Raw genomic sequence first — 27,551 nt, 5'->3', positions numbered from 1 at the left:
CTCCGGGGTTCCTATCAGCAGCAGGAATGGAAGACTTTGCTGTAGGGGACAATAGAGCAAAAATGTCCCTCGATGAGACTGTTGTTTGGTATTTAGACCTCACGAAGGCGTAGGATCGGGAAGGGTCCCCAGGACCCCCAGTGTAGACAGTAGTCCCCCCTTATCTGCGGTTTCAATTACCTGAGTTCTGCTGGGGTCCAAAAGCAGATGATCCTCCCTCTGACCTGTCGTCAAGGTCAATGGTAACCCAACACTATGTCACAATGCCTACATCGGTCCCCGCATGTCACCTCGTCATGGACGCATTTGATTCTCTCCTGTTATCATCATAAGGAGAGAACAGTACAACAGGATAGTTGAGAGAACAGAACACATTCACATAACCTCTGTTACAGTATATGGTTACAATTTTCCTCTTTGATTATTGTTGTTAATTTCTTACTGTGCCTAATTTATAAAATTAAACTTGATCATAGGTATGGATAGGAGAAAACATAGTATATGCTGGGGTTGGTACTACCCACAGTTGGGGCAGAACCCCTGTACTACTTGTGTGTTAATTAGTGGGCAGTGAGGAGGGACAGAGAGGAGCCAGTTAAGACAGATGTCACACAACTTGAAGGAACCCCTGAGACAAGGGGTTACCCTTGACCTGAGACAAGGAACAGACCACTGATTCTGTGACCCCTGAAGCCTCTTGCCCTCTGGAAAGTCTTGCTGACCTTGACCTCTGGAAGGCCGACCGGGCTCTCTTCCTGCAGGTGGCTGGGAAGTGACCGCCTATGGTATAGGCACTGAACACATGCCCGAGTAGCCCATTCCAAGAGCGTGGGAGATCTGGGGCTGTGGGTCCGGGGAGCTGCGCTCTGGGGGTGCTCCTGCAGTTCAAGGTCTGGTTCCTGACTTGGCAGGTGCAGGGACTCAGTGTTGTCCCTGTGTTTTCCGAAGTGTTTGTAGCAGGGGCCTTGCAGGTGTCTACAGTAGGATGCAGGTGGGTTTAGTGCAGCCATATTATAGTGACCAGAATATTCTTTTTGCATATCTAGGGTGTCCTGGGCTGGGGAGATTGGATTTGTGGTTGGAAGGCTATTCGTGAGTGGGAAACAAGAATGAAGGGAGAAATGACCTTAAACGACATGTCAGCCGAGAATGGCGAGGCCTGATGAATCACCCACAGTTGAGCATATCTCTAGTAGCCAGAATATTCCTGCCTTCCTGATGGAGCACCTCTCTGGGGGATGGTGAGGACAGACACTACAAACTTGTCCCTCTCCAAATCTTTTTCACTTATCTTTTGAGCAGAGCACAGTGTAACTGATCACATTCTGGCATATATGATTATAATCACATTTAGGCCTTCTTTTCTGAGCTCATGCCAAATCATGCACGATGAACTGGGAGCAGCCCAGGTTTCTTGAGCTGCATATTTCCAGACATTGTACATTTCCAGACATTGTGTCCTACACTCACCCCCTGCATATTTATATATGTACGTTTCATTGATACATAACATATACAGAGAGAGGTACAGGGCGCCTGGCTGGCTCAAGTGGTTAAGCATCTGCCTTCGGGTCAGGTCATGATCTCCAGGTCCTGGGATCCAAGCCCCTCATCCGGCTCCCTGCTCAGCGGGGAGTCTGCTTCTCCCTCTGCCCCTCCCCCACCTCAAATGCATTTTTTCTTTCTCCTTCTCTCTTTCCCTTCCCCTACCTCTCAAATAATAAATAAAATCTTTTTTAAAAAGTGTACAAATTATGGATACAGCTTGATAAATTTTCATAAATTTATTGGAGCCATGAAGCCAGCACTCAGAGGAAGAAATAGAGCCCAGCCAGCCCCCCATGAACCCCCTTTAAGCCACCAGCCCCTCAAAAGGAACTGCTGTCCTCTAATGTTATGGGTTTAACTTGGCCTGTTTTTGAGCTTTATATAAATGAAACTCACAGTGTACTTTCTGCTTCACATTAGATTTGTAAGACGAGTGTATGTTGTATGCAGCAAATACTACCTTGATATCAGTGCTGTATAATATTCCATTATAGTAATGAATAATTTATTAATATATTCTACTCGTGATGACATTTGGCTTGTTTTCAGTTTGGTGCTATTCTAAGTAGTGCTGCTTGAACATCTTGTATACAGTGTTAGGTGTATTTTGAATCAGCTACATTTTGAATCTCTCTAGGTTTGCTCTCTTAAGACAATCTTCTCTCAGAGTTCTGGGAGTATGTTCTTGTCGTTCCCATGGACAGGCAGGCTCTAGGACCCTGAGGGCGCGGTCCGTGCTCTTTCTGTCATACCGTGATGCTGTTTACGGACTGGGCCAATCTTCTCCAGCCCCACTGTAAATCCACCTGCTAAGTAATCCATATTTATTAGTGGATTGAATGTAGTGATGAGGGACGGGAACGAAGATTTGGGGGCTGCAGTCATATATAAAATTGTGCAAGGAGGGACAAAGGATGGAGACAGAAGGTCAAGTCTGAGATGAAATCAAATGAGAACTGAAGGGCTAGTAAATGCGGACCCTCTGTGGTCCTTCCTGGGCGTGTTTGTCGCTAGACACAATGAGATGCATTAAGTTGATAAATATGTAAACCATTCCAGCTGCATCTGTCATCTTCCAGAAGAAACCTGTTCTCACTGCGCCCATCCCTTCTGTAGTACGCGGACACTGCACCATGGCTGCACCGAGGGGAGGGGCAGGGGCAGGGTTTCTTCTGTGTTCCTTTTGGAACGTTCTAGCAAAGCAGTGAGAACAAGTACTGAGAGTTCTGATGGGAGGGTAACGGGATGTCTGGCCACGTCAGGCCCGTGGACATCTTTGTCGCCTTGAGCATTCCTCCGCCGAACCCTTCCTTGTCGGGACACTGTGAGCCATGAACTCTTCCCCAAAATGGGGGAACTGGTTTTCCTAGTGGGGCTGGCTGCTTTCTTTTCTTCTTCTTTTTTATTTAAAAAGAAAAAATTTTTTGAGATTTATTTGGGAGAAAAAGAGAGAGGGAGCACAAGCAGAGGGAGGGGCAGAGGGAGAGAGAGAATCTCCACTGAGCACAGAGCCTTTTGCAGGCTCGATCCCAGGACCCCGAGATCATGACGTGAGCCGAAACCAAGAGCTTAACTCGCTGAGCCACCCAGCCCCTGGCTGCTTTCTCCACAGTGTGTGGGGGGGGATGGGTGTGCCCAGAGAACCTTCTACCCTAAAGCATCTCCCCAGCAGTCAGCCACACGGGGCATCTGAAAACTGCTGGGTGCATCCAAACTGCTCCCGAGCTCAGACAGCAGCGGGGCTCAGAGCTGAACGAGGGCCAGTCGGGAGCATCTGCCTTACCCCAGGCCGGATCCTTGGTCCACGGAGCTGCTTGTGGTCTTGGCCCTTACTGCATTTCAAAAGCAGTGCTGGCATTTGCTTTTCCTTTTTTATTTATCAAGAACATAATGTCATCACCAAGAGAGGGTGGATTTTTTTGAAGTGTTGCTGAAGGCAATGCCTGTGTTCTTTATCAAAGCCCCCATGTCGGCCTCTGCTTCAGCTGGTGGCTGAGAAAGGGTCAGCGGGGTGAGTCACGGGATTGCCTGTGGACGACTTGAAAAGGAGTATGTGTGTGTGCACATGTATTGTGCAAGCACATGTGTATACTCTGTGTGTGCACTTGTGTGTATGTGTGAACATGCATGTGTGTAGTGTGTATGTGTGTGCACTGTGCATCTGTGAGTGTGTGTGCACGTATGTGTGAGCATGCACATGTTTATGTGTGTCTTTGTGTGCACTTGTGTGAGCATGCATGTGTGTATGTGTGAGCATGCGTTTATATCGGTGCCTGTGTGCGTGTGTGTGAGCACATGTGTGTGCATGTGTGAATGCATGTGTGAATGCATGCATGTATGCGTTTGAGAATGCATGTGTGTGCGTGCATGTGTGTGTGTGTTAATGTGTGTGTGCGTGCCCAAGCACCTGTGGATGTGGACACACAGCCAGGCAGGAGGATGGCAAGGGCAGTGACCCTGCTGGCTTCTTCACACTGGGCAGGCTGCCCGCAGCTCTGTTTGTTTTCCTGGAGTCTGAGACTCCGTCCCCGTGTGGGAGGCCTGCAGCAACAAAGACCACCCACCTGCCATTGCAGTTTCCTTTTTTTTTTTTTTAAATCTCCAGCAACCCTGAGTCTAGTTGTGCTTCAGTGTGAAAGAAGTGGCACTTGGGGTGCCTGGGGGACTCATTCCGTTAAGTGTCTGCCTTCAGCTCCCGTCATGATCTCAGGGTCCTAGGATCGAGGCCCGTGTTGGGCTCCCTGCTCAGCAGGAAGCTTGGTTCTCCCTCTCCCTCTGCCTGCTGCTCACCCTGCTTGTAATCTCTCTCTGCCAAAAAGTAAAATCTTAAAAAAAAAAAAAGAAGAAGGAGGAGGAGGAGGAGAAAAAGGAAAAGAACCAGCAGCAGCAGCAGCAGCACTTGCTAGGTCTTCCCCCGGCCGCGGTGATGTTCACCACCAGTTAAGTTTGGGACTCCAGCAAGTGGTTCCTAACAGCGGTAACTTACAAGCAACAGAAGGCCAGGTGTGTGGCCACGAGCTTCTTGGGGCAGCTGGTGGTAGGTTCAGTGCCTGGGGAGTAAAGGCTGGCAAAGCTGGGACGAGGAATGAGCTACAACTCATGGGTGGCGGAAAAGGAATTAGAGGCATCAGAGCTGCTGAGAGCCCCTCCTGTGTGTGCTCTTGCGCCCCCGCCCCCAGCTCTGCAAACCCGTCCCCTGCCTCTCCCGCTGTCCCTTCCATCTCCAGGGCCGGGCCCCAAACCTCCTCCCATCCCCGGGCTTCTCCCCTGAGGATGCTGGGGTCTTTGGAATCTGCCTCCACACGCATGTCCTGGGGCTTGGGCGGGAGCCGGAGGGGCCTGGCGCTTGTGCCCTACCCACCCTGTACTGGTCCCCGTGGTTATTTCCACAGAGGACTCCAGGCCCGAGCTCTGTGATCAGCACAGTCATTACACTCCGGTGGCCTGGGCCCTCCCCTGCACTTGGGGGACACATACCAGGAGGCATGCTACCGGCCACCCTGTAGCTGGTATGAGCCGATGCAGACAGGTGACAGCTGTGGTGGGGGTGGGGGGAGCCACGCAGAAGTCACCGCTGTTGCTCTGTGGAGGCCCCAGCCCCCCGGCGGGGCCCCTGGTGTTTGGCGCCGGGTTCCGGAGGGTTCCCACGATTCGCTTGTGCTGCTAGACACAAGAGCATGAGCCATCCCAGAGTCGTCGCGGAATGGGGAGCTGGTTTTTTATTTTGGTCCTGGAGTGTAGGGATCCAAACTAAGTAGCAACTAAGCTTCAGGCCTATTATATATATTGCATTTTTCCAATCCTGGTATTAAAAGTATGATAATGTCTTCAAATTAGAAGCAAAGAGATGAAGTTTGATATTTATTTATTTATGCTTTGAAGCAACCGCAGGGAATAATATGTAATTTTAATAAACCCGAAGGCAAGTAGGACGTCGCATGGAAAAAACAAAATACTTTCCTTATGTGACTCCTTATCTTAAGATGCTCAGTGTGTGCCCAGCGGCGGGTATCTGCTCGTCCAGAGAGGTGAGCTCATGGGGAAGAGAAGGTCTAAGTGAGATAACTTTCTAAAAGGCACAGGCTTGGTGGTTCTAGAAGCATAACTGCCTTACATGGATTCTGGAAGCAATGTAAGCTGCCCACTGAAGGTTCCGAACGATGCATGTCCCAGATGACCGGCAGGTAAGGGCCTTGGAGCCTGGAGTCCTAGTCTCAGCGCTGGCCCTCGGGAGCTGTGTGGCCCTGGGCAAGTCCCTTCCCTCTCGGCTCTTCCCCTGCAGAAGGAAAGGGTTCAGCTGGTTGGCTTCATCGGGCAGACATCTACAGTGTGCCCCCTGGAGCCTGTTCACTTTGCTAGGTCCTGGGAATAAAAAGCTGACCAGCCGGTCACTGCCCCCAAGGGACTCAGTGTCCTTTTGAGCAAGAGGAGTGACAAAACGCACAATTAGAGCTCACCAGGGGAGTGAATGGATGCCCAGGGTGCTTTGGTGACACAGAGGTAGACACTAAAGGGCTGGGAGGGTACCTCAGGAAGGACTTCTCGGAGTGGGTGGCACTTGAGTAGAGAGGAAGGGAAGGGCATTTGCAGGACAAGTGATGATTTCCAGGGTCAGTTCCAGATCTAAAGTGTTGAGTCTAACTGAAGTGCATGATTTATGCCGAACTCTGGGCAAATGGGTTTCTGTTTGCATCCCAGCCGTGTCCTGGCCTGGGGCAGTGACCCTGGAAAGAGTCCCTTTCCCATTATGACTGGTGGAGGAACCTGCAGGGAGACTCGGCTGTTTGCCCCCTGCATTCCTGCCTATACGCACTTTGGCTGCCCATGCTTCTAGGTCTTTCTTCCCCAGCTGTCATGGCACAGAAGTTCTACTGGAACATATTTAATTAGAGATTACCTGGTAGTCTTAGTTTATGCAAGAAACGAGTTCCTGAAGATCTCATATGAGTTAAAACACATAATCTGAGACTAGTTTTCCTTAGAAGTAAGTTTATAGAAAGGGGGATGTGCTCTTCAAAGACATAATCTACAACCATTAAAAGGATATTTGTGCTTGTTTTGAGAAAAAAGTTTGAAAAGCATAATTATACACACATAATAATAATGTTTTACAATCTTTCTTTCCTAAGTTATTAAATTTTTAGTGTTTTCCAGTATCAGCACTAGCGCCTACCTCTTAATGATCAGTCAATGACATTTCTATAGGACATTTTCCAAAGATTTTAAATTATATCCGGTAGATATTTAAATAACACAGTCATCACTAAAATCCCGTACATATGTTCTGACATGGAGCAAAAGTGTTGGTCATAGGATGCTGGTACAAGGGATAGCTGGTATTTCCACTGACCTGGGGAATAGCACTGAATACTCTTTCTTAAGAGGGGACTGAGATAGTAGTGCGACATAGTTGACAATTCACTTCCTGCTAACTTTGAAATGACATGGTTCTTGATAGTTCTTTTAATTCAGAGGGCTTTGGAGTTTTGCACATAAAATGAAGCTTTGTCAATACTTCTATAATCTTACTATTTCAAATTCACATAAATTAAAATCACATAAAATGTAGCTGTACTTTGCCAATATGTCTGTGGGGGAGGAAAGGTGAAATGTACGTGCAGATACGTATTTAAAACCATGGGATGTTCGAGCTGAACGGCTCATTTGGGGATTTAATCCAACTTCATTGACAGATGACGAAATAGGGACCCAGGTAGGTAGTGTTAGGAGTTCACACAAGTGAGTTAGATCTTTGCTTTGCGTTATAGTTTGGGGTCTGACATATTAGCTAACTCTGAACTCCAACTCAGTGCCCATTATGTAATTTAGCTCAGAAAATTCTGGAGATCAGCCTTGAGTGAGGGACTCCTGCATTTTCCGCTCTGAACCTTAGTTTTAGAGCAAGGGGTTACTTAGGGATCAGGAGAGGCCTGTCTGTTTCCTGGAAGGACAGTGCTCATGAGCAGCAGGGGAGGGAAGGTGCCGACCCCGAAATTCCTGGCCGGGCCTCGGGACCCCCAGCCACAGCTCTCCCCTACCTGCAGCACAAGGAGCAGCTTTGATTCTTTCATTGAGGGTTGATGGCATCAAGCCTCCCAAACCACAGGGAGGAGCGTATGGCCCCAGAATAAAGGGGCAGCCTGAGATGGTTGACTTAATTAACCTGATGAACCTGTAAATTGCTCAAGCATGTAATAAATTGTGTTTAAAAAGCCACAAAGCCGGGCTGCACGAAGATACCCAACTCTGGCCTGAAGGGGTCCTAGATTCGCCCTTTACACTCACTACCTGGATGACCTTTGCCAGGTTGCTTAAGCAGCTCCGTGTGCTCCTCTGGCCCAGCAGCTACCATGGGATTGTGGGAAGATTGGGTGCGGGCTTTGTTTCAGGCCCCTGGACCTAACCACCAGCACGTTCCTGCCAGGCTTTATAAATGCAGATGTTATGTCAAAAGCCAAACAGATAAAAATGGCTTTCACAAGGAAAAAGGGGGAAATTCTGCCATCACATAATTAGAGTTAAGACTCGATGCATCCTTTCGAATTAAATGCGGACATTAGCGAGAAGCTCGTAAATCTGAGTCACAGACAGGAATGGATTTGACAGCGTGTCACTGGTTTTCACACTCACTCTTCCATTAAGTGTGGAGGTGTCGTCTTGTTTATGGGCCTGTTGGCTTCCCGTCCCCCATTTCCTGCCACTGAGATCTTGGGGAAGTAACTGGCACAGGAAGCATGGGCATAGGAAAGGAGATCCAGGAGTCTACTTCCTAGTGCTATGGATTTTAAGGAAATTATTTCTTCTCTGGTCCCCAAAAGTTACCAAACCTATTTTTTTTTTAAAGATTTATTTATTTATTTGAGAGAGAGAGTGTGTGAGCGAGCACGGAAGGGGAAGGAGCAGAGGGAGGGAATCTCAAGCGGACCCCCTGCTGAGCGAGGAGCCCGCTTTGGGGCTCGATCTCCTGACCCTGAGATCACAAGCCTGAGATCCTGAGCGGAAACCAGGAGTCAGACACTTAACCGACTGAGTCACCCAGACGCTCCCGAAAATCGTTTTTAATCAGTTTTTTTAAATGATTCGAGAAGTTATTTAAAAGTAATTTTTAATGATTTTTAGAAATCTGCTCACTGTAAATTCTGTTTTTCATTTCTTCCTTTCCATTTCCTTTCCTTTCCTTTCCTCCCTCCACCCGCTTCCTTCTCTCCAGACAGACCAGGTTTAAAAGAGCTGAGGCCTTACACCATCAGGCTCTGGCCGCTGGCAGGACTGCTGCCCTGCTGTCTGGCCTCCCAGGAGCAGACGGTGGGGGGACAGTTCTCCCCGCGTTCTCCCAGTCTCTCTCTCTCTCTCTCTCTCTTTCTCTCTCGAGCCTTGGGGGCGTTTGTCAATATGAATCTACAAATGGTTATTTCAATTTGCCTTTCTTCCGTCACTAGTGAGATTGATGCCATCTTCATTTCTTCTGTGTTAAGGTCTTTCCCTGCCCTTTGGGGGTGGGGGCATCTGCTTTGTTTTGTTTCATGGTTTATGTAATAGGTGAGGCGTGATCTAAAAATGCCTTTCTCGGCTTGTCCCCATCCACGGTATGTTAATGGAACCCCTTGGACTTTGGCCTGTGGTGTTCCTCTCTCGAATCTTCACTGCCTTTGACACTCTTGTGCTTCTTGTGGTGTTCCTGTGGGGGTTCTACTGGGAGGCTGGGACCAGGGATACCAGACATGTCTGGTCGGTGGTTATGCAGACCCCACCAAGAAGACTTCTGACTTTAAATTTTATGCCTCTCACAGTCCTGTCAAACTGCGGGGGCACAAAGGTTGGCATAGTCAGATTCCAGAAAGAATATTCTTTGAACTCATTAAGAAACAAACTCATTGGTAAATGTGTATCCCTTACAATTTTGTATAAAAGATGGAACTATAATGGGGAGAGACACAAGATGTTGGGTGACTTGTAGCACTGCAATTTTTTCCCCACGTCCCGAGGGAGTCCCGAATACCACTCAGCCAGTCAGACAAAATCTCAGGTCGGAAGGATTTCAGGACTTATTCCATTAAGTGATTCTGTTCTAGTCACTCTAGGAAGAAGAATATTCCATTTTATTCGGCAGATGTAATTTCCGAATGTCGTTTGTGCCTGATGGAGCTCTGTGTGTGTGAGTGAGCTGTTGCTGTATGACTATTACCCCACAATTTTATAGCTTAGAACAACAAACATTTATTATCTTGTAGTGTCTGGGTCAGAAATCCCGCACAGCTTAGCTGTGACCGCTGGCTCAGGTGTCCCGCCAGGTTGCGGTCATCTCAGGGCTCAACTGGGGGCAGACCTGCCTCTAAGTTCACTCCTGGGCCTGTTGGCCAGTGGCCCCCTTTGTGAGCCTTGCCCCCGGAGTCTCTCCATAGACCGCTCACAGCATGACACCAGCCAGGCCTCCCCCCAAGAGAGCGAGAAAGTGAGCAAGAGGGAAGTTGCCATTTTTTTTGTGGCCTAATCTTGGAAGTGAGAACCCATCACTTCTGTGGCCATTTTCCGGAAGTCACCAAGGCCAGCCTCCACTCCAGGCGGGGCTGAACACCAGGAGGCAGGGATCACCAGAGTCATCCAGTAGGCTGCCCACCGTCCTGTGAAAGGACTTCTTTCCATGGTGTTTCAGTTGAATGATTTGAGGCGTGCAACGGCATGGCAGCTGAACCTCCTTTGGTCCCACTGCTGCTCGGCGGCCGTGGGGGACTGGCGTTCACGGCCAGTGAATCGCACGGAGCCAGTTCCTGGTTTCAACTTCCATTCCCCACCTCACTTCTCTTTCACAGACTGCTCACTCACCCTCTTTTCCAGTGGCTTCCAGTCACTTCTTGAGTTCTTCTCCGAGCTTTGAAGCCACACTTCTTCCCAACTTGCTGGCCTCTGAAACAAACGCACGACCTCATGGGCTTTAACTTTAAGCCACAGGGAGGCCACTGGACCAGACTAAAACCGGGAACAACAAGGAAGTGTGGAAAATTACCAGAAATCCGCGCAAGGGCCAGACTAGCTCCTGTAGGAGGAAAGAAATGATATTAAGGGAGTACACAGTATGTATCCAGGGCTTTGTGGAAGGTCTTCCAAACAGTAACCCGCCAGCTCTCAAGCCAGCACTACACTGGGCTTGTCAGTACCTGTAATTTACAATTGTTCCAGCTCAAACAGGTGGAAACAAAGACTCAGCAAGAAGGAATAACTTCCTCAAGTTCATAGACTAAGTGCCAGATTTAAGATTTGAAGCCATTTGTTCTGATTCCAGTGCCTAAGGCCTTCCGGTGAACCATGCAACTTGTCACATGACCCTCCGGAGCCAGTCCTCAGATTCTGGGGTAGAAGTGAATCAGGTTCTTATCTTAACTGTCAGTCTGCTTGGTCTTATCAGGGTGAAGTTCTCAGACTCCAGACAAGGCTAGGGATAAGATGGTACCCCTCCTCACTCTCTTCTAGAACCTTCTTCACACTCCTGCATTTGCCAAGGGTGAGGTATTTTATCATTTAGGCATGTTGCCCACTTTCGGCCTCGTGAATGAGGAAGGAGCTTCACTGCTTGTCCCTGCATTGGCACCAACCTTGAAGTGGCCCCAGTTTCTCCTCCCTCCTCCAGAATTTGTGAACCCACCTTCCGCTGGGCCAGTGTGTATGCCTCGAGTGTCAGCTGGCCAGGCCGGTTCCACCCTTCAGACCTGTGGGCAGAGCTGATAACCATGTTATTTACCAACTGCCGGAGCAAGGACTTGGAGGCCTATAACATGGGCAGACACTAGCTTTATTTTCTGGCTCATGGAGGTCTGTGGGGTTTGGGGAGAGGGGCCAGGGGAGTGAATGGTGGCTGGGGACCACAGAGACACTTGGGAAGCATTTTTAGCAGTGCAGGAATGTACTTCTGTGTAGGTACATGGATTCATATCTCCCTTCCTAGTAATTTGAAATACTTTGGGGGTGACAAACCCCTTAAAGAACCCACGGATCTTCTCCTAGTAGACTGGGAAGCCCATAACCTCCAGATTAAGACATGGCTGAAGGTGCGGCTTGGCCTCTTCCGGACCACCTGAGAGCAGGTTCGCATGGGTGGGCCTGGCTCCCTCAGACCCCCACTCCCTTCCAGACTTATGGCTCCCCTTAAGGAGAGGCCGACTTCTCAGCTCACTTGTAGAACAGCACTGATTAATACTCCTCGTCCAGTTTACACATTCTCCTAGGTTCCGACCCAGATGTCCTATCCAATAACTCTCCTCTTTGAAAAAACAGTTTTGCAAAGCTCCCTGTTATATTTAGACAACATTAAAGCTCTGTCCTCTTGCTCAGGGCAACAGCAGACACACATTCCTCTGAGGGAAGAAGGGGAGGGGAAACCCAAACTGTTGGAAACTTCTGCTTGAAAAAGTCTTCCTCAAGAATTGTCCAGAATGAGCCTTACAGCCACAAGATTTTGTCACTGAGCCCACAGACACAACTAGAGCATCAGGGGCCAGCTGGGTGGACCTCTGCTTCTTGACGTTGTGGAGTCTCACAAGTGCTTAAGACATGAAGTGGTTTTCCTTGGCAGTCACGTGACCGCCCTCTCAGGTAGTTGTCCCTGGAAATGTAAAAGGGCACCCTCCAGACTTGGCAGTTCTTTGGACTTCGTGAATCCTACGGACTGTTTCAACCAAGTGGATGATGCCTGGCCCAAGCCCCGGATGAATGAGGACTCGGTTCTATGGGAGACGCTTTCTGATCTTTCCCCTAGTCTGCTGTATCGTTCTCCAGCTTCCTGGTTGGTTCTCCAGCTTTGCCATCTGCTCGGCAAAATTCAAGGAATGTGTGGCAGTGATTTCATTTATTGTGCTTTTCATGACAGTAACACCTTCCAAAAATTCCATCCGGACAGCCAGGCATGACTTCCTTTGCCTAAACCCGTGTTGTTGGGCTCTCATTAAATATGCTTTTCCCAGATGTCTTCCCATCATATGCTATAAGGTTATTTCTGTGATTTTCTCTAGAACTACTGAACACCATTTGCCTTTTGATCTCCCCTTTTAAGAAATTAAGAGTCGTGTTTGCCACCGGGCTGTCCTTAGGATCCCGTTCTATTTAAAAATGAACTGAGAAGATCCTTATCTTGGAAGTGCACAGCTGGAAAGAAAGAGACAGCATGAAAGTTGAGCCACAGAAGAATACACTTGGAAAAGAACAAGGGGTTGAATGGGGTGGTTGAGGCATTAATTGGTCAGTACGATATTTTTCAGCTTTTTTTCCAGTGAGTTCAAAGAGTTTCATGAAAAGTCCATCATTGTACTCAGTACTGTACTCAGTACTGCAAAGTACTGTACTCAGTACTATCTAGTAAGAATACCCAGGCTCCTGGGTGATACCTGGCACCTTCCACCTGTTCTCACCTGAGGTTCATTGTCTCGCCTGCTTGACAGAAGGCTAAATGAGAGCCGTAGATTCAGTCCCACTCTGGCTTCTGGGAAGTGGGGGCTTTGGACTTTCTGTACCCCATCCTCTTCTCAGGAGAAGCAAGTTACTCCTTGGGCATAGCCTGGGAATTTTAGGAAGCTTCACTTTTTCTCATAAATGAGAGTTTTGCTTTAGCACTGTACCCCTCAGAATCCCCCGGTACTGAGGCAGGACTAACCAGGGCTGGGTGTGTATGGCACAAGTAGACGTAGCAGGAGTGTTTTCACCATTCGGTGTCAAAGCCTGTTTCACAGGGACTCTAGGGATACAAGCACCCTTCTAAGCAGAAATTATGGAGCTGGTTACGTATCAATGGAACTGAGAAGCAGAGCCCAAGAGCAGTGCTCTTGACCTTGGAGCACTAAGGTGCTCTCCCTCATTAGTCTTCCCTGAAGCTTAGGAGGCGCCCTAAGCAGTTAAAGATCTGTGTGTCCGTGGAGGTGCAGAAACCGAAATATGGCTGTACCCCTTCCCCGTGTCCCACGCGTTAGTGGCTCTGGCTCTCCGCCCCCTCATAGTGGCCCTCTTCACCCCACGGTTCGGGGCTCCAGCCGGTGCTCGCAGCACAGGATCCTGGGCTTAGCTGTCTTTTTGGCAGGTCTGTGAATTGTTTCCTTTCCTGTCCATCTGCTGGTGATCCATCATTGGGAGGTGCTGTCTCTCATGACCTGGGCCTCTCCTCTCTCCAGACGGGGCAAAGCACCTGCCGGCGGAATCAAGTTTCAGGTTTTCTAGGCATTCTTAATTGCACATGATCAGGGTAATTGAGATCATGATAAGAAGGTAAAAACAAGTACAATGGTTACTGTATCTTACTAAGAAGGCATAGAGGGTGCAGATCAAAACTGGAAGTAGCCAGGGCAGGGGGGCAGTAGGGTTGGGGTGGGGGGATGGGTGAAATAGGTAAAGGGGATTTCGAGGTACCATCTTCCAGTTATAAAATAAAGAAGACAAGGCAATGTGATGTGCAGCATAGGGAACATTGTCAATAATATTGCAACAACTTCGTTGACCAATGGTAACTAGACTTATTTAGTGATCATTTTGAAATATAGATAAATATCAAATCACACGGTTTTACACCAGAAACCAATACAATACTGTATGTCAATTATTCTTCGATTTAAAAAAAAAAAAAAAAAAAGAAATGTTGACCTCATGGTGGTGTGATTGAGAGAATGTGCCCTGGGCATGTCGGCTTTGAAGACGGCCACGTCTGATATGAATTCTTGTTCTGAAATGTATGGGCTGGACATCTTCAGTCAATTCCGAGAACCTCTTATGACTTAGTTTCCTCATCTGTAAAATGCCAAGGTCATAGACTTTTCATAGAGAGTTCATGAAATACAATATGCGAGACTGTTTGAAATGTAGGTTCTCGATCAAAAACTGGAAACTTCCATCCTCTCCCTGCAGTCTCCCTGTCTAGCTGACTGTTCCTTTAAAAACCGTGTGACCACATCTGTGTGCCTTGCAAGGGCGGACTTCCCCTCTGTATCTGTCTGATCTGACCTCACCTTCTAATGGGCTAGATAATTACATGGTAGGAGTCTTCCCCACCATCAGGGAAGAGAGATGCCTTCACCATTTTTTTTAGTGTAAAAGCACTTTATGCAGTAGAATAATCAGTAGCATGGCAGTGTTTAGGGGGGAGCAAAAGAAATCATCTGTTCGTGAACACTAAGTGCTGTCCCTTTAGACAAGGGAAAAATTAATCTGCAGCCCCCAACAGCAACCCAGTATCCAAACACTCTTGGTAAATTACATTTTGCCCATTTTAAATTTCATTTGGTTTTTATTTCTACCGAATATGTCCTCCTGAAATTGTCCTTACCCAATGGACTCCCATTTGGTGTCAAAATGTTCACGGGCTTGTTAATTTGGTCACCTTGCTTTGTTGTTATTTCTCTCTTTTTGGGAAATAGAACTTTTTCCCTTAAATACATGTGTAGACTTTTTCTTCTCCCCTCAAAAACACCATATTTCCATTCTGAATAAGTGTCATGTACTTTTTTTCAAACAATGGTGTCTGCTATCAACAACAACATCGTTCTCTAAGTTCATGAGCGAAGTCACGTGCGTTCTCTGTCCCAATGACTGGCGATTTCTCAGCTGTATTTATCCTCCATTGTCTTACTTCTGAGACGTTTATGAGGATGGGTATGTTAAAAACCAAATCTTCTCTCTTTGATCTTAGAGAAATACTATAAAGGAAATTTACTTGGTAATTCTTCTTCTGCAAAAGGAAGCAGGTGTCCCTCCTGGGGGGCCAGGAATAGGAGAAAATTAACTGTGACATCTAGGTGAGCAGAGCGTTAGCAGGGTAGGAGAGAGCTATCAGCAGAAGTAGGGAATATATTGAGATGGGGGTCTGCTCATCTTCACGCATGGTTTCCTTAACATTGAACTCCATGATGATCTTTTCGACACCTCACTTTGCAGCTCACCAGCCACAGTGTGGACCTCGAGCTGACAGGTCTGCTCTGATGATTCCGTTAAGCTCAATTTGGCAAATATTTGCAGAGTGCCCTGTGGTTGGAAGTGTCTGGGGTACTGGGGATAGAGAAGTGACCCAATAGCCTGCAAAGGCCCCGTCCTGCTGTACTTGTCCTTGCAGGGGAGTCCAGTCCAAGGAGATCTGAGAAGGCTCCACCTTCTTGCTTGGCGGTCGACCACAGAAGGCCGGGATACAGTGAGCACAGTGGGGGGTTCTGTGGCTGCGAGTTCTTGTAGATGCTATTCCTTGCTTAGCTGTCAGTATCCACTCCAGAAAGCCTTCGTCGATCCTATCCAGGCCCAGGCCAGCTGGTCCCTTTCAGCGTTCCCCCTGAGTACTCTGTACCGCTGTCACTAGACTTGCTGTTGTGTGCGTAGTTACCTGATTTGGGGGTCTGTCTCTTCTACCAGGAGGTGAGCCCCTTGAGAGCAAGGATCTGGTCTTGATTTTCTTGTATCCCTGGCATTTGGCCTCGTGTGTTGGCATGTAGTATGGGCTCACTGCAAGTGTGAGGAGCGATTGGATGGAAGAAGGTGACATAGGACGTCCCCACAGTATCCACAGGACTTGCTTTCCATCTGTAGAAACTTCCTGAAACTCACACAAAGGCCAAATTGTTATGGTTCTGAGGTGGTCTTCATAACACTCAAGTCCACTTTCCTGTAGCAGTGGCTTCTAGAGTCTGGAAGGAAAGGCCGTCGCCCAGTGTAATGGGGGTTGGGGCCACACTGTGGCAGAGGCCTCGGTGCTATGCTTCCTGATTTCACATACCCCAGGGTGGGGTTGCTGCGGACAAGGGCTAGCAGGAGGGAGGAGAGAACAGACCACATAAACAACAATTATATGCTGAGTGGTACCAGCGGGCATCGTGGGGCCACTTCCCAGAAGAGAACCCGATGCCCCCCAGTGTCTTGGGACAGAAGACAAGGCCCATTGATGTCCACTGTGCAGTCTAAAACAAGGCCGAGAATTTTCATCCCAGAAAAGGTTCTCCTGACCATATAATGATTACACTAATTTGTGTTCAGTTGAAAATGTCTCTGTGTTGAACGGTCCATTCAGCCATGATGCTTCTAACAGAGCCATCCGCCATTTGGGTTCAACTCCATGCACATGGCCTGCGTTTGAAAAGTTTGATTCACGTAGCTTTTCATCCCTTCTCATTCCAGAAGGCCTCTTTCCCCGTCCTGCCATCCTCGGACCCAGCCCCAACCCAAGAATAGGAAGAGGTACACGACGATGAGTCCGGGACCCCAGATCCCCAGAGGGCTTGCCGGGCCATGATGGCGCCCGTGTCCTGGCGCACGTGGGTCTACACCTCCAGCCTCCTTCTCAGCTGTCTCTTGGGTTTGGTTTTGTTTCTCACTGTGACATAGGAAGACCAGGGCATAGTTGTCTCTGCTGTTAATATATAATATATATATTAACATATATATATTTATATATATATATATATATATATATATATATATAATGTAATATATAAATGTTCAGTTTGAGGTGGAAACCCGTGAGGGCAAGAAAAGGAGAACTTTCTCCTGTCACATGTCTGTGAGAATCTGTACAGAGCAGAGATGTGAGGTAACTCGGCTTTTGTATCTTTAGATATTACCCCCATACCTCGTACCACACTGACCTCATTAGATGTACCTGCAGAAATCAGGGGCTTTAGCCGTTTGAGGTTCTGCTCTAACTTCGAATATGCATTATTGTCAAGCATCTTCTTTATAGATAGTTGGAGTTTTTTTAATGACAGCAGAGACAGATTTTAATATTTGACAATTTTCGGTTGAAGGAGAATTTATGCATTTATTTTTAATCATCTATTTTCCACTGCAAAAATAAACCGTGTTTAATTAAGAAAGTTTAGAAACTCCCAGGATCTGAGCAGCCACACTCGCATTCTGGGTGGGGCCAGGGCGGAGGCTGACTGTCCTCTAGCCACCTGGTCTAAGCCCCCACCTACCACTGTGGCTCTCAGCGTGTCCCCAGGGCAGGCACCTTCCTGCAGGCTCCTCTCTGGTTCTGTCATTTCTTCTGACCTGGGATGCCCAGGAAGCACGGCGACCGCGTTACCATGGCCTGGTACTTCAGTGGCCATACGCTGCCCGAAAATGACAGGTCATCTGAGTTAGGACTCCGACGGAAAACTGGGGTATATGGTCGCCGTGCCTAAGTAATCACGTAGGTCATGAAAGAGCCGGTCTTTAGGACAGAGAAATCCTGGCTTTCCTCCCTGTGGTTCACACACTAGCCCGAAGCCTTCGACTTCCTGGAATTTTAAATCAAATTCAAAATCACTCGGCAGAAACTTCGAAATGCCACTGTTCTCCCGACAAGCTCTTGCACTTTCTCAGCAGAAGGTGCAGGTGATGGGCTGCTTATACCCTATGTATTGAAACCTGCATTTTTACCTGCAGATTCCCAGGTTCGGGGTCTATAATTGGACCTCTTGGGGTGCCCCGGGAGGCCCTGAGTTTAGAATCATGAAACAGATTTTGCCACCAAGGAGCTGTAGAGGCTTCAGGGAAGACGGTGCTATCTGGGGACATCCGGGCAGAGACCACACCCGGCTGGGAGGCCTGGGGGGAGGAGGCAGCCGGGTTCCTCAGTGACTGTCCTCTCCTTGGTCTCTGGGTTTCACCTGCCTCCTGCCCCCCCAGAAAGCCTGAAACTTCAGTTCTCAGATAAGAAAGTAGACAGGTATCAAAACGAGCCTGCGGGGACTCTGATGACATGGTGAGCCACGTTTACAGTTGACAAATGTGAGTGTGGATTTCTCCCCTCTCCCAGCCTTTCTCTCTGGCTTTGAGCTTTTCCTTCCAGTTTTCTCCTGTTATGTGCACCCCCTTTGTCCCTGGATTCATTTATTTAAATTCCCTCCTTCCAGGGACGCCTGGATGGCTCAGTCGGTTAAGCATCTGCCTTTGGCTCAGGTCATGATCCCAGAGTCCTGGGATCGAGCCCCACATTGCATCGGGCTCTCTGCTCAGCAGGAAGCCTGCTTCTCCCTCTGCCTCTCCCCCTGCTTATGCACTTGTGCGCTCTCTCTCTTGCTGTCAAATAAATGAATAAAATCTTTTTTTTTTAAGATTTTATTTACTTTTTTGACAGAGAGAGACACAGCAAGAGAGGGAACACAAGCAGGGAGAATGGGAGAGGGGAGAAGCAGGCTTCCCACCAAGCAGGGAGCCCCATGCAGGACTCAATCCCAGGACCCTGGGATCATGACCTGAGCCGAAGGCAGATACCTGAACCCACTGAGCCACCCAGGCGTCCTTGAATAAAATCCTTTTTTTAAAAAAACTCTCTCCTTCCAGATCATAATGGCAGATTCACCCTTATGTGCGATGAGCAAGTAGGGGGCTTTCCAGACCCGGAGTTCTCTTACAGGGAAATGATAGTCTTAAGGGTTTAATGAAATCATCACTTTTCCCCCATTCTAGAGTTGTGAGCGGATGTTATTTCTGAATCCACTTTTTCTCTATTCGCCTCTAGGTAATGTGCTTATCTTTGCCCTGTGGTGGTCCATTTACTTCTAAGTATGTGATTAAGGAACAAATCATACAATTAATGGTGTTTATGTCCCTGCCTATAAATGAAGACTACACTTATTTTACAGTGACTCATATGAAAAGGAAAAGATCATTTTTATCACAACCCTCGCGACCTCCATTCCTCATAAGGCTACTCTGTCATTATTTCAGACATGTGAGTCATTGGCTCAGATTATTTCATTTTATGATCATTTGCCCTAACTATCCATTACCGAAATGCATTGCAATCAGGGCTCTGGAATGTAAAATAATAGGTTCACTTTGTGATTTCCGAAACACAGAAACGTCTTTTGTTGGTGTATAGCGTCACAGAGCCAAGGCTGTCTCCCCGCTCCTGTATGAACTTCCATGGTGGGCCTCGTTTCTCTGTAAAGAATAGTGATTCTGGTGTTTACACGTCCACATGTACAGGACAGGACGCAAACATCAAATGTAGGCTGTGTTTTGTCGGGGTCATGAGACACAAAACAATTTTTTTTTTGTTTTCCTGTATATGTACCCAAGTACAGGCGAAAAATTAAAAGATGACTCGAATTGCTTTGATATGGGAAAAGATTCTTTACTTTCTGTTCCAAAGGCCACCTGGTTTTAATGTCTTTGCCACACCTTGTTAATGTTTTATTTTGTTTTGTTTTTCTTTTTAAGTAAAGTTAATCTCCGCCCGCCCGCCCCCACCCCTGCCCAAAAAATGTCCTGTGGAGAAACAGAGAGACCTGGCTACCCAGTAATGAAATCCAGATTTCCTCTCTGAAATGTCTCCAAAATTAACGTGGCCCAAGGAGTTTTGTCCAAGGAATTGGTTGTATGTCACATTCAAACCTGTGAGTCATCCTCTAAGTAGGAATGCTGAATTAAGGACGGCACTGATTCTGGGATGTCAATATCTGTTTGATGATAAAACAATATTGTAGGAATTAAGGTATGGGCTCGGGTAACAGAGCACCCAGACAACTACCCCACCCCATCAATAAACACCAAAGCACAAGTCATTATTTTTTATACAGATTTGAGAAGATTGCTGATAGAATTGAAAACATTCTTTCTCGGGGCGCCTGGGTGGCTCAGTAGGTTGAGCATCTGACTCTTGATTTCGGCCCAAGTCGTGATCTCATGGTTGTGGGATCGAGCCCTGCATTTGGGCTCCACGCTGAGCATGGAGTTTGCTCAGGATTCTCTCTCTCTGTCTCCCTCCACTTGGGATTCTCTCTCTCCCTCTCCCTCTGCCCCTACTGCTCTCCCTCTCTCTTTTAAAGATTTTATTCATTTATTTAAGAGAGAGAAACAGAGATAGTAACAGAGAGCACGAATGAGAGCTCCCGATGAGCAGAGAGCCTGATGCGGGGCTCGATCCCAGGACCCCAGGATCATTACCTGAGCTGAAGGCAGACATTTCACCAACTGAGCCACCCAGGCATCCCTCTTTCAGGAAGGAAGGAGGGAAGGAAGAAAAGGAGGGGGAAAGGGAGGGAAGAAAAGAAGGAAGGAGGGAGAGAAAAATATCCCTTTTACCCTTTTGATAATGCTACATTTTCTAATTTTTACCTGGAAAAATTTTACCTCTGGCATCCAACGAGGTAACAGTCTGTCGTGGGTACTCATTCACCATGAGCCAGAGCCTACCAGCCCCCACTGATGCGCACCGTTGTTGGGGAGGGCCCTGGGACAGCTTTTCATCAGGTTAGCATTTCTTTGGTCTGGTGCTAAATTAGCTCATTATTTTCATGTTATGAAAACGCATGCTTTCAGATTCTTTGCAATTTTTTCCCCCTCTCCTGACACTTTCCCATTGAGCTTTATGAAGACTAAGTCGCTTGGCGCCTGTTTTCCACAGGCCCTGGGCTGTATGTAGGTCACAAGTCGGCTAGAGAGAGGCCTCCATTCGGGTTTGTGTCTTTGGCAGCTGCATCATCTTGTATCAGATCCAGGCCCTCGGGGGAAGGAGTCTTCCTCCTCACAGATGCTCTCAGAGTTGGCGATCCCAGCCACAGTTGCTCAGAAATGTGAAGGAGACATTTTCCAGTTGTCTGAGCTCTGGCTAAGAATTTTCTCTGCTCCTTGCTGTGGCTGGGCTATGAAGCCGCACCGGCCGCGGGGGCTTGGCTGGGATTTCCCGTTAGCCTTGCCTCCTTCCGGAGGGAGGTCTAGCGATCCCTGTCGGGGGCAGGGTCTGCTGATTGCCTTGTCTTTACCAGAGGGACTGCACATGTTCTCCGCTCTCTCCAAGCAGCAGTGGGAAGGTGCCCTGATCTCATCGTGCGCTTAGGGGTGTGAATTCTGCTGCTTCTCATAAAGAGTGTTGTCTAAGATTTCAAAGAGAAACTGGACGTTGTGCTTTGTCTCACAGAGGCAGGTTGGACAGGGGGATGGTCTGTCTGAAGTTGTACCAACATAAGGAGTTTTATCTGCCAGGACTTCAGACTGTGAAGGGGTTAGAGGTTCTAGTTAATGCTCATAGGATGCAAACATATTTCACACTCGACTCTGCGAACTGGGGAGAACCTACCCTTCTCCTGGCCAGGGAAGCTTCCTGGGCAAAATCTCCTCAGCACCTGTTAGGAGGAAATTAAGCTTGTACCTAGCAGGCTTAGAAGACAGAGGATCTCTCTGACTTTTGAATGTCACGTGTTAGCCAATGAGGGCGGTGGGCATCCTTGGTGGGAGATGAGGAGAGGCAGGTGGCAGTGAGGGGAGGCTTCTGGAGCTGTCCGCCTGGAGAAGTGCCAGAAGTGTCCCGTAAAGATACCAGTGCACTTGGGACAATGAGAAACTGTTTAGGACGTGGCTTACTCATCAGTGGCATCTTGCTCGAAGGATGCACCCTGTGAGACCTGGAGCACGTCAAGTTTGAGGTCAAGCAAGTAAAAGGAAAGACAAGTACACTGTCACCTAATATCTACTAAACCACCTTCGCAGGGGGTTTCCAGCAGGACTGAAGTAGGCTCCAACCTTGGAGAAGCCAGAGGGACCTAAATAAATCACAGCTCGTGACACCCATGGCAGATCACGTCCTACTGCCCGGTCTGCCCCATCATCCTGTCCAGCTCTGCCCTGGGTGCTGCTGCATAAAGACTCTTCCAACTCTTTCCTATCCAAACTCATTACTGATGAGAAAGAGGAGAAACTTGGCCTGAAATTTGAATTCTGGAAAATCATCTTCTACACAATCATTTCTCTAACCGTTTTTATGAAATACATACACACACACAAACACACACACATTCACACACACACAGAGTCCACCTAGAGTAGATTCTTTCAGACTACAAAAAGTATTTTAGGGCTACTGATTGAAAGGGGACATGCCCCTGATATTTATTGCAACATTACCAACAATAGCCAAATTATGGTAAGAGCCCAAATGTCCATCGACAGATGAATGAATAAAGAAGATGTATGTGTACACACACACACACACACACACACACACACACGCACACAGGAATATTACTCAGCTATCAAAAAGAATGAAATCTTGCCATTTGTACTGATGTGGGTGGAGCTAGAGGGTTTTATGCTAAATGAAATGAGTCGGTCAGAGAAAGACAGATACCATATGATCTCACTCATATGTGGGATTAAGAAACAAAACAGATGGACATAAGAGAAGGGGAAGAAAAAGAGAGAGGGAAGCAAACCATGAAAGACTCCCAGTGATAGGGAACAAACTGCAGGTTGATGAAGGGAGGGATGTGGGGGATGGGCTAGATGGGCGACGGGCATTAAGGAGGGCACGGGATGTGATGAGCACTAGGTGTTGTACGTAAATGCTGAATCACTAAATTTTACATCTGACACCAATTTTACCGTATATCTTAACTAACTAGAATTTAAATAAAACTTGAATAGGAAAAAAAAGAAATATTTTAGGACTATTATAAATTGACTAAGGTCAATTTTATGCCTTCAATATGGACTGTGTTTATTTCTGATTGTGGTACCCTAACGCATTTTCAAGGCTTAATACAATGGGGTAGGTTGTTTTTCTTTGACAATAAGTATAGCAAAGATAACGTCATTTTTACAACACAAATACATTTAATGACCCTCTGGAGTCTGCGTTCCTTGTTCTTAGCTCCAGGTTGATGTGACAGTTGGAGATTTACTCAGCAGACTTGCAGCAATGCATTTTTATTACCAGTTCTTCGCAGAAACTCCACATCACAGTCCAAATGTGCCAAACTTAACATCATAGACACGAGGTGCCCGAGAGGCACCCATCCCCAGAGCCCACCGCACCACCCCACACCATGAGCTGGGATTCAGCCCCACACGAAATTTGGATTCCGACTTTGATTCAGTAGTTAATGTGGTTTTGATTGTCACTTTATACTGAATCCCTGAGTGGGGCCATCTTTTAAAACCTTCTAATTGTTTAAATCTTATTACAAGAAAATGTTCCCTTCACAATCCAGGATTAGACACTAAGTGCCATTTGCCAGATTATGGGGTCCGCAGTCTCTTAAATGTTTGTTTATTCAACTTGAAGCTTTTTACGTTTCTTTAAGGAAAACTGGAACCCCATTAAAGGGTATTAATTATGTCAGTATTTGCCAGACAACACTTGAGGAAAGTAATGTTTTGTTTTGTTTTTTTAATTTGATGCAGAGCAAAATCAGTTGGATTAAAAACATCCTTTCCATTATTTAACGGAATGCTTTCACCAAGCGGATGTCTTTAGGTTAGACGGTCTTATAGTCCTTTTTTCTACAGCAAGTTCTTTATGTCTGCTGGCTCTTTTTTTTTTTTTTTTCCAAATCCGCATTCCTATGAGAAACTCTGAGGATGTTCAAAAAGACTCTAAGTGTCTGGGAGTTTGGACAGGGTCATAGTGATGCAGGAAGGACAATGGACAGTTTTCCATGATTCCCCATGAGTCCCATGAAGGGAAGTCACAATGACAACCCAGCAAGTTAAGTGTGACATGATATCGGTGATGGTTGTTTTGTTCTGTTTCTGCAGAGCAGTCGGTGTGGGAGAGATGAAAGAGGTGTTAGAAATGTCAGATATTTTTGTCTCTTGAAATCAGGTGATTTTCTTGGAGGCCATGGGCCTAGTCCTGTTGGGGGTCACTCCTCCACCTTCTTAAAGTTGTAGGAAATTCTGTGGGTTCCATCTGAACAGGGAACTCTGGAGAGGCCTTTGGTCTTTAGATCGCAGTAACCATCCCACAGAGACCTGTCCAATTTGCCAGGTGTCTAGAAGACCAGATGTTCTCATGGGCCTGAGGCTGGCCTCAGGCGAGGCCATCATGCCTCGGGTCCTTGAGTCCCGGACTCTTGCCGAGATCCCCCTACCAACCTGTCAGTGACCTCACCATTTGCTCTGCAAACACTGCACAGGAATGGGGTGCTGGTCGCTAGCATTCCCAGGATGGAGCCCCTTGTCTTGACCAGATCTTTCTTCTCCACTCCCTCTCTTTGTTTCGTCTCGAGTATGGGCACGAGCATCACCCAACGGAGTGAACCATCTTGGAGGTGCTTTCCATTCCAGATATTACGATTCTGTGATTCCGTCTTGTGTCCCTTGGTGCCCATGATGTGACTTAACATGGTGACAACAGACTGACAGTGGTCATGGCAGATCCCACTCAGCTCACTCAGCTCCAGGCATCGAGGTGGTTCTCACTCTGCTTCTCGCCACCTCCATGGAATCAAGGGACCTTGACAGTGGGCCAGGCGCTTGAAGCTGCCCCAGAGCCCACTGCCACAGACGTTAGTCTGCCCGACTCATCCCAGTCGCCACTGCACGTCAGCTTCCAGGACTGAAGGACAGCGAGGCGGTTTCATAGAACTGAGTTGGGCCATGTTCTTTAGTGGGGAGCTCACGTGCCTTCTGGAAAGCAGATCCCAGCTGCCTCAATTCCTTTTAGCCTCTTCAGACGCCTGCTTGCAAGTTCATTTCCATTGCTTGTTAACGTCTTTGGGAGAGATTAGTTCCAAAAGATTGAAAATTTGTTTCTTGCCTTTGAAGGGTGAATTTGTGGTTCTCAGCTTTTTCACGCCATGAAGGTGTTTGACTCAGGAAGGAGGGGCTGGGTCTGTTGAAGATGGCTCTAAGCTGGTGTCTTCTTTTACGATGCAGTTCTGGGGAAGGGTGGGCAGGTCACACAGATTCACGTGCTGTACTGACCGCAAAGGGTCCAAGCCCTGCATGTCCTACGGTGATTACGGAGCACGATGACTGTCCCTTGCCTGCCTGTGTCTTTCCCAAGGAGCGCCATGGGAGCAGAGGGCCTGGGTTACTGCAGCTGGAAAGGAAGGGTTCGATTATCCACAAGAAAGAACTGCGGACCTCCCCAAATGGAAATGCTTAACATAGTTGAATTTTTAATGGAAATCAATTTTGCTCCTCCAACAAGCCTTTTGGCTTCTTGGAAGATACAGACCGCTCCCTGTTGATTACTGACATTGTATTTTCTTTCTTTTCTCCCTCCCCGCTTCCCCTCCCGGCCTTTCCAACCTGTTGGCAGCTGCCCGTACCTAGCAGTGAAAATCACCCCCGCCATCCCCGTGGTTGGTGGCATCCTCTTCTTCTTTGTGATGGGGACCCTGCTGCGCACCAGCTTCAGTGACCCGGGAGTCCTTCCGCGAGCCACGCCCGATGAAGCCGCTGACCTGGAGCGACAAATAGGTAACCTTGAGGGGCTGCCCTTAGCCTCGAGTCCCTTCCCACTGGGGGTCAGCCGCCGTGTGGGAGGACGGGCCCAGGTGCGGGTACAGGAGCGGCAGGACGGGCGCTGGACAGCGGCGCGTGACCAGGGAGGCGTCCGGGAGATTCCTCGTTCCCTCGGCGGCAGGACGGGCTGAGCAGGAGGTGGGATGTGAAGTGGTTGGAGGTCAGGCCAGGGGCTGGCGGTGCCACCAAGCAGCAGCGCCTCCCTTACGATGCTCTGGGTCCTGATGTGTCTTTGAAACCCAAGCCCGGCTGAGCAAGAGCCTCTGTCCTGTAAGACCTGTCGTTGTGGGGGGCCACTCTCTGTTCCCTTTATGAGCGTCCTCCTTGCTGCTGGTTTCCCGGAACAGAAGCCTGGGGACATTACGTCTTCCCCTGCTGTCTCATTGATCCAGCCTAGGACCCAGAACTTTCTTTATTAAGGCAACAAAGATATATGTTCGTGGTATATGTGGATATAAAGAGCTTTCATTTTTCCTTAGATATTGGAACCCTGTACTGAAATGTAAAAAGTTTACAGGCACCCGTTATAAACATATTTAAACAAATCCTAATCCCCCGCAGAGTAAACTTTTAAAGTTCCCTTTTTAGTTAAAAAGAGAACTTCTTGCTCTTAAAACTTTGCATTTGTGAACGCGTAGCTTTGCAGTGACACTATGATAATTTGACAAGTGTGGCAGAGGGGTTGTGGTGACTCTGTGTGAATGTAAAGCTTAGCATGAAAACCCACCCGACACTTCCCTCCTGCTGTTCCTCCTACCCCGTGGGCTCCTCTTCCCAACTTCACTCAGCCAAAAGGCCCCAGCTTTCCGGTGTCAAGAGATAGGAGCGTGGGTTCTGAGAGGCAGCATGTGCTGTGGGCTGCCCTCTCCAGGTACCAAAGCATGGCTATGTCCTCTGGGCATCTGCCTCCTTCATCCTTCATCCCGGCCGTGTGGAAGGGGAGCAGTAAAGGAGTTCATGACGGGAGTGTATGGTGGTGGTCTGCTGGCTGCAGCCTTCTTGTGTCCCGAGGCAGGCAAGCAGAGGAAGGAAGAATCAGCAGTGGAGAGACAGTCTCTTTCTTAGCCAGTGCATCTTGGGATTTCACGACATTAATTATATATTAATTCATAATTTAAAGGCTTACATTTATAGCATGTGAATCCTTTGTAAAGGCCATCCATGGTTATCACTGAATTAACCATACCCAAGTAAGTTTGGGAAGAAGACTTTATTATGACATTCATTTTGCAAATAAGGAAACAGAGAGCCCCACGGAGGTTAAGTGGGAGGAAGTGGCAGAGCCAGAGGCTTGAACCCAGGTCTCCTGGGTCTCAGCCTCTATTCTTTCCAGGGTGTCATGTCTTGGGGAGGAGACTGGTCCAGTTTCCTTCAGAAACAGAACTGGGCCTCTGGAAACTGCATAGCCTGTACCCACATCACCTTAGCACACGGCTTGAAAACCCTTTACTCAAGCAGTGTGTTGAGTACCTTGGTCTTTACACTGGCCTTGAAGCATTTTCCTGCTGCAATCCTATATTCGTTCCTGCCTCTCAGATAGTGCAAGGAGCATCTGTGAAATCAGCAAGATTGGGAACTGGGGATGACAAAGAATGCCATTGAAATTCTCTGTCATAAATGCAGATTCTAAGAGGCACAGAGTTTCTGTTCATCCTTGTTAATATTGAGGAAGTTGAGTGATCTACTAAAGTGCTTTTTTTTCCTTTGGCTTTGAGTTGATAACTTAAGAGTGGTTTTTTCAACATGAGTATTTTTAAAACCAGCTCTGCCCCACACCCCCTGAGACACAGAATCTGTGAAAGTACTAGATG

The 27,551-nt window shown here is 47.7% G+C and overlaps 1 protein-coding gene across 2 annotated transcripts in view; it reads left to right on the top strand.

Annotated features, from left to right (window-relative positions):
* ZDHHC14 (zDHHC palmitoyltransferase 14) overlaps positions 1-27,551 on the top strand; it is a 264,670-nt gene that overhangs the window by 130,463 nt on the left and 106,656 nt on the right. For both annotated transcript variants that reach the window (XM_080806722.1, XM_080806721.1), the window contains exon 2: positions 25,535-25,695. In XM_080806722.1, the coding sequence (XP_080662848.1) occupies positions 25,535-25,695 (161 nt within the window). The remainder of the gene's footprint in view (positions 1-25,534; positions 25,696-27,551) is intronic.

This window comes from Martes martes (genome assembly GCF_963455335.1).
Source record: "Martes martes genome assembly, chromosome: 6".
Taxonomy (NCBI): domain Eukaryota; kingdom Metazoa; phylum Chordata; class Mammalia; order Carnivora; family Mustelidae; genus Martes; species Martes martes.
This window is presented reverse-complemented; position numbering and strand designations above follow the sequence as displayed.